Source organism: Mirounga leonina, unplaced genomic scaffold (genome assembly GCF_011800145.1).
Source record: "Mirounga leonina isolate KUSES-001 unplaced genomic scaffold, KU_Mleo_1.0 Mir_176, whole genome shotgun sequence".
Lineage (NCBI taxonomy): Eukaryota > Metazoa > Chordata > Mammalia > Carnivora > Phocidae > Mirounga > Mirounga leonina.
Genome location: NW_023270454.1, coordinates 59,715,686 through 59,729,757, shown reverse-complemented (window position 1 = coordinate 59,729,757; position 14,072 = coordinate 59,715,686). Strand labels below are relative to the sequence as shown.

The window sequence follows — 14,072 nt, the reverse complement described above, 5'->3', positions numbered from 1 at the left end:
TTTCATTTTCCTTCTTCCTATCCTCTTATTATATTTGTAATTGAGAACAATTAAAATGAAATTCTACTTTATTTATTCACTTCTTCAGAGTACAGAGAATAGCAATGTACCTGTATTTTTAAGTCACTAACCAACAATGTTACTATGGCTAAGTATAATTAGAGTAATTTTTATATCATTCTTGGCTCTCTTGTTTTTGTCACCTTTTTTTGTTGCTGGTATAAGAAAGCAGGTAGCGGGTTGACTATATTCATTAGCTTGTATAAAAAGGTAGCAGTCGGGTCTACCTACGTAGATAATCAGTTTGAAACAGTGACTGAGAATGGCATAGTGTATCTTTTCCCTGTAACTTTGAGGCTCTTTTGATGAAGAGTTAAACCTTACCTTTGCTGGTTGTAAAAGAGTGGTCATACTAAGTCTTGAAGCAGATGCTTGAGATGCTCTAGGACTGGGTGGTTCAGAGTAGTGAGTTCGAAAGAACATCTTTTAGGGTAGCCTTACTTACAGATACAAAGCGGGAGGAAAAAGGCAGTTGGGGGTTGTGTAAAATTGAGAATGATTCAATTAAGGGAGTGGTTCTACCATTTTTAAACTGATATTGCACATAGGAAATACTTGTACACCTTTCTTTTGTACAATTATTGGTGCACTGGGGTAAGGGAGCCACTGAGGGCTGAGGGAATCAATATCTGGAACATACTCATGATGAATTCATGGGCAGTGCCACAGCACACTGGTTGTGGAACTCTGAGTGAGTTACCAGTCTAAGGAAAGCCCAGTCAGGTTCTTGGGAAGGTTAGGTGGCTTTTGAGATGACTGTCTGAGGGGAAAAATAGATTAAGTCATAGACATTAACAAAATATAACTCAAACACATGTAAAACTTTTTCAGAGATTCGGGTCTTTGAAAAAAATGCCCAGAGCAGGATACATGTTGAACTAGTCATATACTAATGACCATAGCATTAGTGTTCATAGAAGGGCAGCCCTTCAAGAAAAGAAGTGAAATACTCTGTACTTTTCTGCTTTTGTTCAGAATGGAGCTATGTTATTTGCTAACTGTCATTAATTACATAAGGCATAGCCGTTGTTTAGAAAGTATCATTATATAAGGAACAGTTGAAAATGATGAAAACAACTTCCCTTGAGTCAGTGGGAGAAGTAGAGACATAGTAGCCATCTTTAATAGTTGAAAACTGTCATTTAGAGGGTAGACTTACAGTTTTGTGCTGGAAAGCAAAATCAGGAGGACATTCTATGAAGATGGAACTTTATTCCTTTAGAGCTGTCCAAAATGAGAAAGGTCACCTATTAGATAGCAAGCTCCCCATCACTGGGATGTATTTGTATTGTGTCTGATCACCAGTTTTCACGGATTCCTTCTTTGGGTGGTGATGGGAGTTGTTTCCAGTACAAAATTTTTAGTCACACATATATTTTGTAGGTTCTTAATTTTTATGTTTTCAACTTACTAGGTTATACTCCTGCAATTAAAGGACAGCTCTTACATGTTGATGCCACCACCAGCATGCAATACCGGACCCTTTTAGAAGCAGAAATGTTAGCAGTAAGTCTAGAGTATATGATGATATGTATACATACATAAAATCTGAATTTGGTTTTAATTTTTTAATATAAAATTTTAATGACCAGGAAGTCATTAAATAGTTAATCTTCTCATTCAAGAACTACCAGGTGCTCTTGGCCTTATTTTTTGTGAAGAGGAGTAGATTCCCAGGGCTATGGACTCTGGCATCTCTCTTGCTCTGCTTCTGGTTATGGGCAAAGTGAATATAAGGCAGTGCTAGCATGGTTTTTGGTCTTTAAAAATGTGAAAAGTTGTTAGAATATTAATTTTAAATTTTATTTTATGACTAGACTAACTCCTATGTTATAAATGAGATAATTTTTCACTATATGTTTCTGGCCCCATTGGATTCCTTCTCATGGCTTAATAAGTCATTTTGGTTTTTACTTGATGAATGAGGTTAAAAGAAGGAAATCTTACTGATACTGCAGATTACTCCATATTAGAAAAAATATGGAAATGCTTATGATTAAAATTGCAGATTAGGGATTCATTTCATTATCAGGCAGATTATTCCTTATCAGGGAAGACAACAATAACAATAATAACAAAAGCCACTATGTAGCATGGCTGATATTCAGAAAGGATTGTTTTATAAGATGGTATCATTAGGTCTTAATTGTCTGAAAACAGCATTTTTTACACACATATATGTAAATTAAGAGGAAAAATATGTAATTACCAAGAATATGTTGAATACTATAAATGTATATTAAAATGGCGTATTCAGCATTTTAATGAATTCCTGAGCTATTGCTGATAAATGGTGCTGTACCATAATGCTATTCCTGGTCAGGCAGCTCTTGCCTTTAGCAGAATCTCTAAACTTCGGCAGATGGAATACATGATAAAGCACCTTAAATATATGATAAAGCATGTATTTGCCAAAAGGGAACCTGGGAGGCACTGGTGGCCAAACCCCAAGCCTCTTACCTAACAGATTAGGTTTAAAGAGGAATTAAGGACATTGGTTGTTACTCTGTTGGTTTAGCTAGAGTACAGTATCAAAACTGTAGTCTGCTTTGTTGTTCTTAAAGTTTTCATGGCTTAGTATTTCAAGGAGCTGGATATAACCATAGATACTGACCTTTAGCCACAGTAATATTAAAATCTCAAAGGGACCTTCTGTTCAGCTCAGTGGGAAAATAAGTTTTAATTACTCTACTAGTGTGTGTGTGTGTGAATTTATTTCTGATGTTCTTCACACAATGTCACATTTTAAGCTCTAACATTTTTACTTAACATTTCATTTGCAGTTCCACATCATTGCCAGTTATCCCCGAATATGGAACATGCCACAGACTTGGCAGTGTGAATTAGAGGTTTATAAAGCCACCTATCACTTCATCTTTGCACAGAAGAACTTCTTTACTGGTAATTTTCTAATAAGTGTAAATACAATGAGATTTATCACAGTGAACTTGTTTATATTCACTAAGTTTTGCTTTTAGATTCAACATAGGGATTTGATGGTAGAGTTCATACTTTTTTTTTACACTTCTTTTTGGGCTACAAGTATAAAAGGGAAAATTTAAATATAGGTATTTTGTGTTCTCTTTTACCGCAAACAAGGAAAATATCAATCCAAAATTGGGCTTACAAAAAAATGAAAGAACTCAGCTTGGGCTGGTACGTTTTATCATCCTAGTGGGGGATAATTTGGGGAGGATGAATCAGTTTCTTTCTTTGCCTGAATTAGGCATCAGCATGGTTTCATTATTTTGTTTCAGTTATTGTAATCCACAAACAGTATATTCAAATAGTCAAATATGTTATTTTTTTATTTTACTGAAGTGTAGTTAACACGTCACATTAGTTTTGGTTATACAACTAGTGATTTAACAACTCTGTGCTCACCACAAGTATAGCTACTGTCGGTCACCATACAATGCTACTACAATACCACTGACTGTGTTTCCTATGCCATGCCTTTCATTCCAGTGACTTCCTCAGTCCATAACTGGAAGCCTGTACCTCCCACTCCCATTCATCTATTTTTCTCATCTCTTTACCCTCCTCCCCTTTGGCAGCCATCAGTTTGTTTTCTGTATTTATGGGTCTCTTTCTGCTTATTTGTTTTGTTTGTTAGATTCCACATGTAAGTGAAATGTTGTTGCAAATGGCAAAATTTTATTCTTTTTTATGGCTGCTTAATATTCATGTGTGTGTGTGTGTGTGTGTGTGTGTGTGTGAACACACATCACATCTTCTTTATTCATCTATTGTGGACATTTAGTTTGCTTCCATATCTTGGCTATTGTAATAATGCTGCAATAAACATAGGGGTGCATACATTTTTTTGAATTACTGTTTTCATTTTCTTTGGGTAAATACCCAGTAGTAGAATTATTGGATCATGTGGTATTTCTATTTTAAGTTTTTGAGGAACCTCCGCACTGTTTTCCACAGTGGCTGTACCAATTTACATTCCCACCAACAGTGCACGAGGGTATGTTACTTTTATATTTGGAGCTCCTACTTCTTTCCATTGGCATGGGTATTGAGTTGATGTTATTGTTAGTTGGAAAAAATTCCTTTATTTCTTGAAGCATATTACAATAGTGACTCATATTTCATGGGTTTACGAACATGTAGTCTTGGTCTCTGACTAATATAAATATTACTACATAAAAATAAGTTGCATTTATATAGAACCTTCCCATAAAAAGTTTAGCTAAACAGAGTTGGTCTGATTTGCCAGGGTCAGTGGCTACCCCAGAGTACCTAATATTTGCTTTACTGATTGCTACATTTAGCCAGCCAGCCAGCCAGCCAGCCAGCCCTCATCCTTCTTTGTATCCACCAGTCATTTACAAGCATCTGATCTGTGCTGAGTAATATTAGATATATGGGGATATAGTGATAGTCAGGTATTCATAGATAGTCCTGCCTGCACATTACTTACTAGCAATATGATGTTGGCCGAATTATCCAATTATTTTACCTTCTGTTTCCTTATCTGTGAAATAGAGATAATTTCTACCCTAATTTTGCTATTGTTAGAGTTTGGGCATTGTATAATGCCATTACTACAATATGTTCATTTGTAAGTCTTTTATATTTGTTTTTTAGTTTGGAAACTTTATTGTGGGGACTGGATAGAAAGCTTCTGCGTTCTTGGAGTTATATAATTCTTCAAGGCTTGAGTCAGGGTCCCAGTAGTAGAAGTTGTAACAAAATCCCTGGCAAGTTAAACTTTTGTCAGTGTAGCTGAACTTTGAATAAGTACTGCTCAATTCAGATTTATTAAAAAAAAAAAAATAGCTAAAACTCACAGTGTGTATTATGTGTCTGTCTCTGTTCTAAGAAATTTGCACATATTGAATTGTTGAATCCTTATAATAATTCCTGAGATCGATATTATTGTTATCCTTGTTTTACAGATGAGGAAAGTAAGTTACAGAGTGGTCAAGCAGTTTGTCCAGGGTCACACAACTAGTAAGTCTGTCGAGCTAGTGTTCCAACCCAAGTTGTCTGGCTCGAGAATCTGTTATATTTAGTTTCTTCGGCAGTAGCCATTTCTCTTTCACTTAATGTTTTGTATTTTATAACTTTGCTAACCTTTTAAAATAGGTTCCTATTTTCAAGCATTTAATCCTTCACATTGTTTTTACTCCAGACATCTCACATTCTTAGACTTTAGCAGTGCTAAGAATAGTTGGAGTAGATAATTCAAGATTTAAAATTTTTATAGTAACACTTTAGTTTAGGCTGAGCATTGTATTAGTCACTTTCAAATAGGATTTGAACGCATTTCCCAAGTTACAACCATGTTTTCCCTAAATTATTTTCTTTATTTTTAATCTCTAAGCTTATATGTATTACAATTCACTTTTTTTTTTTCCTAAAATTTATTTGGAGAAATTTAAAGAAAATAGGTACAAAACTTAAGTTCTCATATCCCGGATTTTACGGCTGTAACTTTTATTCATATGTCTTCTATTGCTTTTTAGAATCCTTTAAAAACTTATTTATTCCTCAAAAAGGATGACTATTAGAGAGTAACATGCTTATCCTGGAGATGAACATACTTTGTCACAGTGTTTGAATTGCTTTGCTCTGTTCTCAGTTTTCTATTTCCCCATTGACAGAATTCTGCAGAAAGCAAATGATCTAATTTGGTGTGAGGATATGCCTAATATTCCTCAGTAGCCATTCTTATGCCAATTATTAAATAAAGTTGTTATTTTATTTTATTTTATTTTATTTATTTGACACAGAGAGAAAGAGATAGCGCGCGCGAGAGAGAACACAAGCAGGGGGAGCAGCAGGGAGAGGGAGAAGCAGACTCCCCACTGAGCAAGGAGCCCCGATGCAGGGCTCAATCCCAGGACCCTGGGATCATGATGTGAGCCAAAGGCAGATGGATGCTTAACCAACCGAGCCACGCAGGTGCCCCAAAAAGTTGTTCTTAAGAGATTTTAGTGTAGGGCAAAGACAGCTTCATGATAAATATAAAAAAGAGTCTCAGGAATAAAAGATGTAAAACAGGCAGAAGTGAAGTCTCTTCTGCTAATATCGAAATTGATTTAGATTTACTCTGATAAAGGGGAGAAGAAGACAATGGTAACAATATTGCTAAGCTCCAGTACAATTGACTGGCATTTTATAGGATATTTGCCTAACAATGTAATTATAAAGTGAGTTGTAGAAGAGTTTTTTCCAGATGAATATTTAGATTACCAACTTAATTATATTTTTTAAGTTTTTATTTAAATCCCAGTTAGTTAACATACAGTGTAATATTAGTTTCAGGCATACAATATATGTGTGATTCAGCACATCCATACAACACCCAGTGCTCATCACAAATTAATAACTTTAAAAATTTGTTGTCTAGGGGCGCCTGGGTGGCTCAGTCGTTAAGTGTCTGCCTTCAGCTCAGGTCATGATCCCAGGGTCCTGGGATCGAGCCCCGCATCGGGCTCCCTGCTCAGTGGGAAGCCTGCTCTCCCTCTTCCACTCCCCCTGCTTGTGTTCCCTCTCTCGTTGTGTCTCTATCTATCAAATAAATAAATAAAATCTTTAAAAAAAAAAAATTGTTGTCTAAATGAGTAAGGCAGTCATCAAGAAAGTGCTTCCTTTTTTCAATTATTTGATAAGATCATCTGCTAATGAGAGCAGCTTTTGGTTTAAAGAGAAATACTTATTAGATATAGTTGTTGAAGCTAGTAAAAATATTTTACCATATTTTTAAATATTTATCAGTAAAGATATTATATAAGGTGATAAGGAAACTATACTGCAGAATATCTTGAAATTTCAAATAAAATATGGAAGAAAAACTAATAAGACTTGTTAAAATAGAAATTGGCTAGTAACTTTATAAAATTACATTGGTTTCCTGAGATGATTAGTGGATTATTTGAATTTATGTTTATTTTACTAGCAATTATATTTCAATCTTTTAACTAGAAGTGTGAAGTAGATAAATGCAACCAGTGTAAGCTGAAAGTCTCTTATTAATAATGATTCAAAACAAATTTAAACCATAATCTCAGCCCACAGAATTTATGGGTATGTTGCTTTATGGACATTTCTTGTTTTGTATTATTTATCAGTCTCAAGTATATTGGCATGCGTACTAGACTTAAACAAATGAAGCAATACAAAACAGTGTATATCTTGATTGCTAGCATCAACTGAAACTAACAAATGCATGTAACACATGAATACAGAGGAAATGGCTGTGACCTAAAGGCAATCAGAGAGGTAAGGGAAAGACCATAACATCTAAAATGGTCTTTGTAAATGAACTCAGTAGTATTAACTGATATTTGCATAGTTTGTCACCACAGAACATTCCAAACCATGTTCATTTATATTACCTTCATGACTGTGAAAAGAGATAGCTGTTAATGCTATCCCTGAGTTAACAAGAGGAATTGAAGCAGGGAAACATTCAATGAATTGGTCAGACTCAATGAGGCTAGTAACTGGAAGAGATATTTAAGAACACTTTTTTGACTGTGGACCCTGTGCTCTCTCTATAGTATCATGTTGTTGTTAAAGATGGTTGGAGTTTTCCTTTAGCAGAGAGAATACCAAAGAGTATACTTATTTTAGATAGGATGAATAGTTTGAGTAAAAGTACAGAACTAAAAATGTTGATGAAGAAGAAAAGTGAGAAAATCAGCTTGATGAATGATAAATTTTTATGGTAGAGTTGGTTAATTCCAGAGATGACTTTTGGGTATCTCTCAATTGCTAGCCATTGTGCTAAAGAATAAAGTTACAAAGTTGGGATGGAGTCATATTAGGTAGGGTGGCATGTGGAAGTAAAAGTTTAGAAGTAAGCATAGATACTCTACAATATGATGAACCACTGTGATTGCTTGTTCAGTGAAACAAAAATACATTTAAAGTAAAATTGTCAAGTGGAGTTTTCCTTTATTCATAGAACAGATTAATTGCCATATTCAATTGATTGATATAAAACTCTGCATCTTATTAATATTCACATTTTTGACATTTGATATTAAATGTATTATTTTGCCATTTTATTAAGAGAGGGATTTTTAATATGCACAAGCTTTGTACATTGCAGCTAAATTATTTTTAAATGAGTTCATATGATATTATGTAAGAGAAATTTGACTTCTGATTTCCTTATTGAATATAATCTTTCAGTTTAATGACCTCATTTAAAATCCAAAGAAACTACTTTAAATATTTAATTATTTTTACCTATTATTTTCTTTAGAATATCTTTAATAATAAGTGCTTCCATACATAGAGTGCTTACCCTGTGGCAGTTACTGTGCTAAAACTTGACACATATAATTTCAGTTCTCACCATAAGTCTATGAAGTTGTCTTCATTTTGTAAAAAAGAAAACTGATAGCATTTACGTTATTCGTTTAAGATTGCATTGCTAGTAAAATGGCAAAGTCAGAATTTAAGCCCAGGACTGTCTGCTGTCAAAGTGTGCTATAATACTGCTCCTAGTCGTTTCTCTCTCTCATATATACAAAGTTCTAATTTTATATGCATAGCACTATGTTATATACTATGAATATACAAAGATGAGCTTGCCACCTTTAGGAGGAGACCATGTCCTGAAAGATATGATTGCTGGGAGTATAGGCACGTAAGCAATGTGAATGCCTGAAGAAAAAGTAAAACCACTGTTAAGATTAGTGCTGATATCTTTATATAAAGAGTTTTTGCCTTTCGAGATTCAAAAAAAAAAAAAGGGTACCAGAGGATAAGCAGACTAAATAAATGAATAGTTTTAAAAAGCAACACTTAAAACCATACAAATCAGAGTACAACAAATCAGAAATCAGGGATTATTGACTGTAAATACTAACAGGGCCAAGTTTCTGTTCACCATTATATTCTCTGAGTCTAGAACAGAGTCTGGCACACAGTAGACACTCTGTAGGTATTTGTTTAATGAGGAAAACAACATGAAAAAAATGTTCAACCCTACTTGTAATTAGGAAATTCAGTTAAATGAGGTAACAGTTTTAAATGATCAATTAATTACCAAGCTACATCCTCCCACTACCCCCAGAGAGAAAGAGAAGGAGGGGGGGACAGGGGGAGGGAAAGGTAGAAAGAAGTATAATGCAGGAGGAGGGTACAATGAAATAATCAAGCATATATTTCTGGTAGGAGTATAAATGGTTTCACTCTTCTCAGAAAGCAATTCTGTAATTTATAATAGCTTTGAAAAAATTTATAAACATTGACCTAGCCACTTCTACTTCTGGAATCTATACTGACAAAGTAATCCTGAATATGTAAAATATCTTGCATGAAAATATCCATAAAATTATATATAACACAAAAATTTGGAAAGAATCTAATATCCAAGATTACTAAATGGTTAAATAAATCCTGGCAAATCTCTTTAATGAACTTTCATTAAAATTTTTGTTAATGTATATGAAATAATATGGAAAAATTTTGAGTTCAATGAGAAAAAGCAGTATATAAAATATGTGCATCTAGAATAGTATGAAAGTCTACATAGAAAAAAAAAAAAAACTAGAAGGAAACCTATCCACCGTGCTGGGTATTTGGGTAGTGGATTATCAGGTGATATTTTTTTCTCTTTTATCTTCTAAAGTTTCTTTAAAAAAATAATAGGTATAAAAAATAAAAAATAATAGGTATATAAAAGGCATAAAATTTCTCTTATTTGGAACTGTGCTTAGTACATGAATACTGGATTGCTATTAAATCACTTACGTATATCTTAATCTTCTTTTACTATTTCAGTATAAAAGGTCTTTTTAGTTGCAAAAGAAAAATTCATTTTTGACTGGTGTTAGAATATTTATATTTTGTTTTCTGAATTTCAGTTAATTTTTGCTTTCTGTTTCCCACTCCCATAATTTTAGATTTAATTCAAGACTGGTCTAGTGATAGTGCTCCAGACATTTTTTCATTTGTGCCATATACATGGAATTTTAAAATCATGTTTCATCAATTTGAAATGATTTGGGCTGCTAATCAACACAATTGGATTGACTGTTCCACTAAACAACAGGAAAATGGTAAGAACTTCTTAAAAATTAGGTTAAGTATTCTATTCATTAAGACAAATCACAATGGAAATTGATGTTGATTTTGTAGTTTTAATAGATACTAGATGTGATCTTTTTTCCATTGTCTTATAATACTCTCAGAGAACTACTTTAGAGTTTTTATTGGACTAAGCATATTATCTTTCATTTTCTTAGGTATGTATTTAAGGCAATTTTTAAAGTTTTATTGAAGTTAAAAATAAATTTTCTCTTTTTTCCTCTTGTAGTATATCTGGCAGCCTGTGGGGAAACATTAAACATTGATTTCTCTTTGCCTTTTACGGACTTTGTTCCAGCTACGTGTAATACCAAGTTCTCTTTAAGAGTACGTATAATTGGGTGCCTGGGTGGCTTAGTCGGTTAAGTGTCTGCCTTCGGCTCAGGTCATGATCTCAGGGTTCTGGGATCGAGCTCCACATCGGGCTCCTTCTCAGCAGGGAGCCTGCTTCTTCTCTCCCTCTCCCTTTTCCCCCTGCTCATTCTCTCTCTCTCTCTCTCAAATAAATAAAATCTTAAAAAAAAAAAAAGTATAATTGCGTGCATTCTTTATTCCACAGGTTTATTAGTGTGATTCTCCAAAGCTTATCTCTACTTTTCCCTGCCTATCCTACTGCCATCCTGCAGTATTTTAGCTCTCCACCATTGTTCCTGTGCTTCGGTGTCACAGAAATGCTGCTGTTTTTTTTTTTTTTTTTTTTGTAGTTAACAGTAATGTTCTGTCACTCCCCTAAGTTCCCCAACTTCCCCTGAGGAGTTTTGGCAATAAAAAGAAAATTCCCTGGGCGCCTGGGTGGCTCAGATGGTTAAGCGTCTGCCTTCGGCTCAGGTCATGATCTCAGGGTCCTGGGATCGAGTCCCACATCGGGCTCCCTGCTCCTTGGGAGCCTGCTTCTCCCTCTGCCTCTCTCTCTGTCTCTCATGAATAAATAAATAAAATCTTTAAAAGAAAATTCCCTGAGTTGGTTATTTTCTTAACCAGCTCATTTCTAACCTTTGTGGCTAACTTACATGTTCTTTTGAAAAACCCCTTCTAACTCTAATGTTTAACAGTGGATGAACTAGATTTTGTACTTTCCTTAATTTTGTTACTAATTGTAAACATGAATTCAAGGGACAGCCACAAATACCTCTCTTCCTTTTCTCTGAAAGGCAGCTCTCATGAGTTCAAAATTTTGTGGAATACCTAATTTTAGGGTATGAGCAATCAGATGTAGTTGTAGTATTGATGGAGGTTATGGTGGTAAAAAATAGCAACAATAAGAGCTGCTAATACCTATTAAACATGTTCTGTGTGCCATTCACTATTCCAAGTGCTTTATGTGTATTAGCTCATTTCATTCTCAGAGCAGTTTGCTTGAGGTAGTTGTTATCTGCATTTATGAAATAGGAAACTGAGAAGCTGAGTTTATATAACTTATGTGATTGGTGAGTGGCTGAATTGGAATTTGAACCCAAGTGGTATAGGTTAGGCCTTCATTCTCTTAACCACTCTACTATGCTGCCTGTTAAGAAATCAGGCATCACGGCACCCCAATGTTTATAGCATTATCAACAATAACCAAATTACAAAGAGCCCAAATGTCCATTGACTGATAAATGGGTAAAGAGATTGTTGTCTATATACACAATGGAATATTACTCAGCCATCAAAAAGAATGAAATCTTGCCATTTGCCACGAAGTGGATAGAGCTAGAGTGTATTATGCTAAGTGAAATAAGTCAGAGAAAGACAAATACCGTATGATTTCACTCATATGTGGAATTTAAGAATACAGATGAACACTGGGAAAAAAGTGAGATGCAAACCCTAAAATAGACTAATTATAGAGAACTGAGGGTTGCTGGAAAGTTGGTGGAGAGGGGGATGGGCTAAATGGGTGATGGGTATTACGGTTAAGGGCATTTGTGATGAGCACTGGGTGTTACATGTAAGTGATAAATCACTAAATTCTACTCCTGAAACTAATATTACACTGTATGTTAACTAACTGGAATTTAAATAAAAACTTGAAACAAAATAAAATTCATATTATATGTAAATATGTAAAATTTTACAATATGTAAAATTACATATTGTAATACATATTACATATTGTAATATGTATTGTATTATATATTGTAATTATTACAATTACATATTGTAATAATACAATCTAAAAAAAATATCAGGCATCATGAGGAACAAGATTAGGGCACCAACCTATAAGGAAAAAAGTGAAACCAAATGAAAATGTATCAATTCAGAATTCTTAAAAACCAGTTGATAATCCAAGACTTACTAGAATCAAAAAAATTAGTAGGGGCGCCTCAGTGGTGTAGTCAGCTTAGTGTTTGACTCTTGGTTTAGGCTTAGGTTGTGGTCTCAGGGTCTTGAGATCCAGCCCCGCATTGGGCTCCATGCTCAGCAGAGTCTCCTTGAGTTTCTCTCTCCCTCTCCCTCTGCTCCTACCCCCGTGCTCTTTCTCTCTCTCTCTCAAATAAATCTTAAAAAATTAATAAAATGCAGAATATATTCCACCTGAATTTATTATCAGTAAGATGATTTCTCATTTATTTATTTATTTATTAAAGATTTTATTTATTTATTTGAGAGAGAGAGAGAGCATGAGCAGAGGGAAAGGAGGAGGAACAGAGGGAGAGAGAAACTCAAGCAGACTCTGCTGAGCACAGAGCCTAACACAGGGCTTGATCGCACAACCTGAGATCATGACCTGAGCTGAAGGTAAACACTTAATCAACTGAGCCACCTAGGTGTTCCTCAGTGAGATGATTTTTAATTGTTTTTTTTACTGAGTTACATGTGAAATACCCATGAATACCCATAGAAGATAATCTTTTTACTGTTTTGTGGAAACTATGTTTTTTATTTCCTTAATTTTTTTTCTTAACTTTCTAATCAGAATTTAGTTTTAGTCAATGTAAAATCTTATTCCAGTTATTTAACTGACTGTTGATTATAAAATCTGCCTTTTGAAATTTGTTTATTTTCTTTTGAATTTATTCTCAAGATTATTATAGATAAGTTTGGCTGGAAATAGAAACCTAACATATTTATGTTCCTGTTTTTTTACTTTGGGTTATTATGAATTATTTTTTAGGGAGAAGATGTTGATCTTCATTTATTTCTACCAGATTGCCACCCTAGTAAATATTCATTATTTATGCTGGTAAAGAATTGCCACCCAAATAAAATTACTCATGATACTGGCATTCCTGCTGAGTGTCAAAGTGGTCAGAAAACAGTTAAACCAAAATGGCGGAATATTACACAAGAAAAGTGAGTATATAAAATTAGTGATTTAAATATTTTGTGTTTATATGTGGGGAAGATTCTTCTGATTCTTTCAAAGAATAAAGATAAAAGTTGAGTATTTGTAATTGGTGTTTGTATACAATTAAATAAATTAAGTAACTGACCTGAATTTTATTTTTTATTCTTCAAAGAGCTGGTTGGGTTGAATGCTGGACTGTCCCAAGTGTCATGCTTACAATCGATTATACATGGCATCCAATTTATCCACAAAAAGCGGATGAGCAGCTAAAACAATCATGTAAGTGTTTTTATATAATTTGTACTTTGAAACATCTGGTTTTATGATTGATAATCATTAAAAGTATAAGAAAAAATTTTTTTAAATTTGGAAATGTATCTATTCATTTGATGTATTTGTATACATTTAAAAATCTTTTAAGGATTTTTGGCATAATTACAACTAACTTTCATTGAACATTTACTGTGTATCAAATACTAGACCAAGCTGTTTACTGGTTTACATTATCTCATTTAGTCCTTACAACAACTCTGTGAGATGAATGTTGTTATTGTACATTTGAACAGATATGTTCAGAGTAAGTAAATAATTTTTTTCAAGTTCTGCCAAGCTAGAAACAGAAGAACTAGAATATCAAATAAGGTGTATGTGAATATGAATATATATATGTTTAAAG

General features: G+C 33.9%; 1 protein-coding gene across 1 annotated transcript in view; it reads left to right on the top strand.

Annotated features, from left to right (window-relative positions):
- Positions 1–14,072, top strand: part of KIAA1109 (KIAA1109 ortholog) — a 205,475-nt gene that overhangs the window by 44,497 nt on the left and 146,906 nt on the right. Inside the window, exons 13-18 of the mRNA XM_035023133.1 lie at positions 1,475–1,566; positions 2,844–2,961; positions 9,939–10,094; positions 10,352–10,449; positions 13,223–13,401; positions 13,569–13,675. Coding sequence (XP_034879024.1) covers positions 1,475–1,566; positions 2,844–2,961; positions 9,939–10,094; positions 10,352–10,449; positions 13,223–13,401; positions 13,569–13,675 — 750 coding nt within the window. The remainder of the gene's footprint in view (positions 1–1,474; positions 1,567–2,843; positions 2,962–9,938; positions 10,095–10,351; positions 10,450–13,222; positions 13,402–13,568; positions 13,676–14,072) is intronic.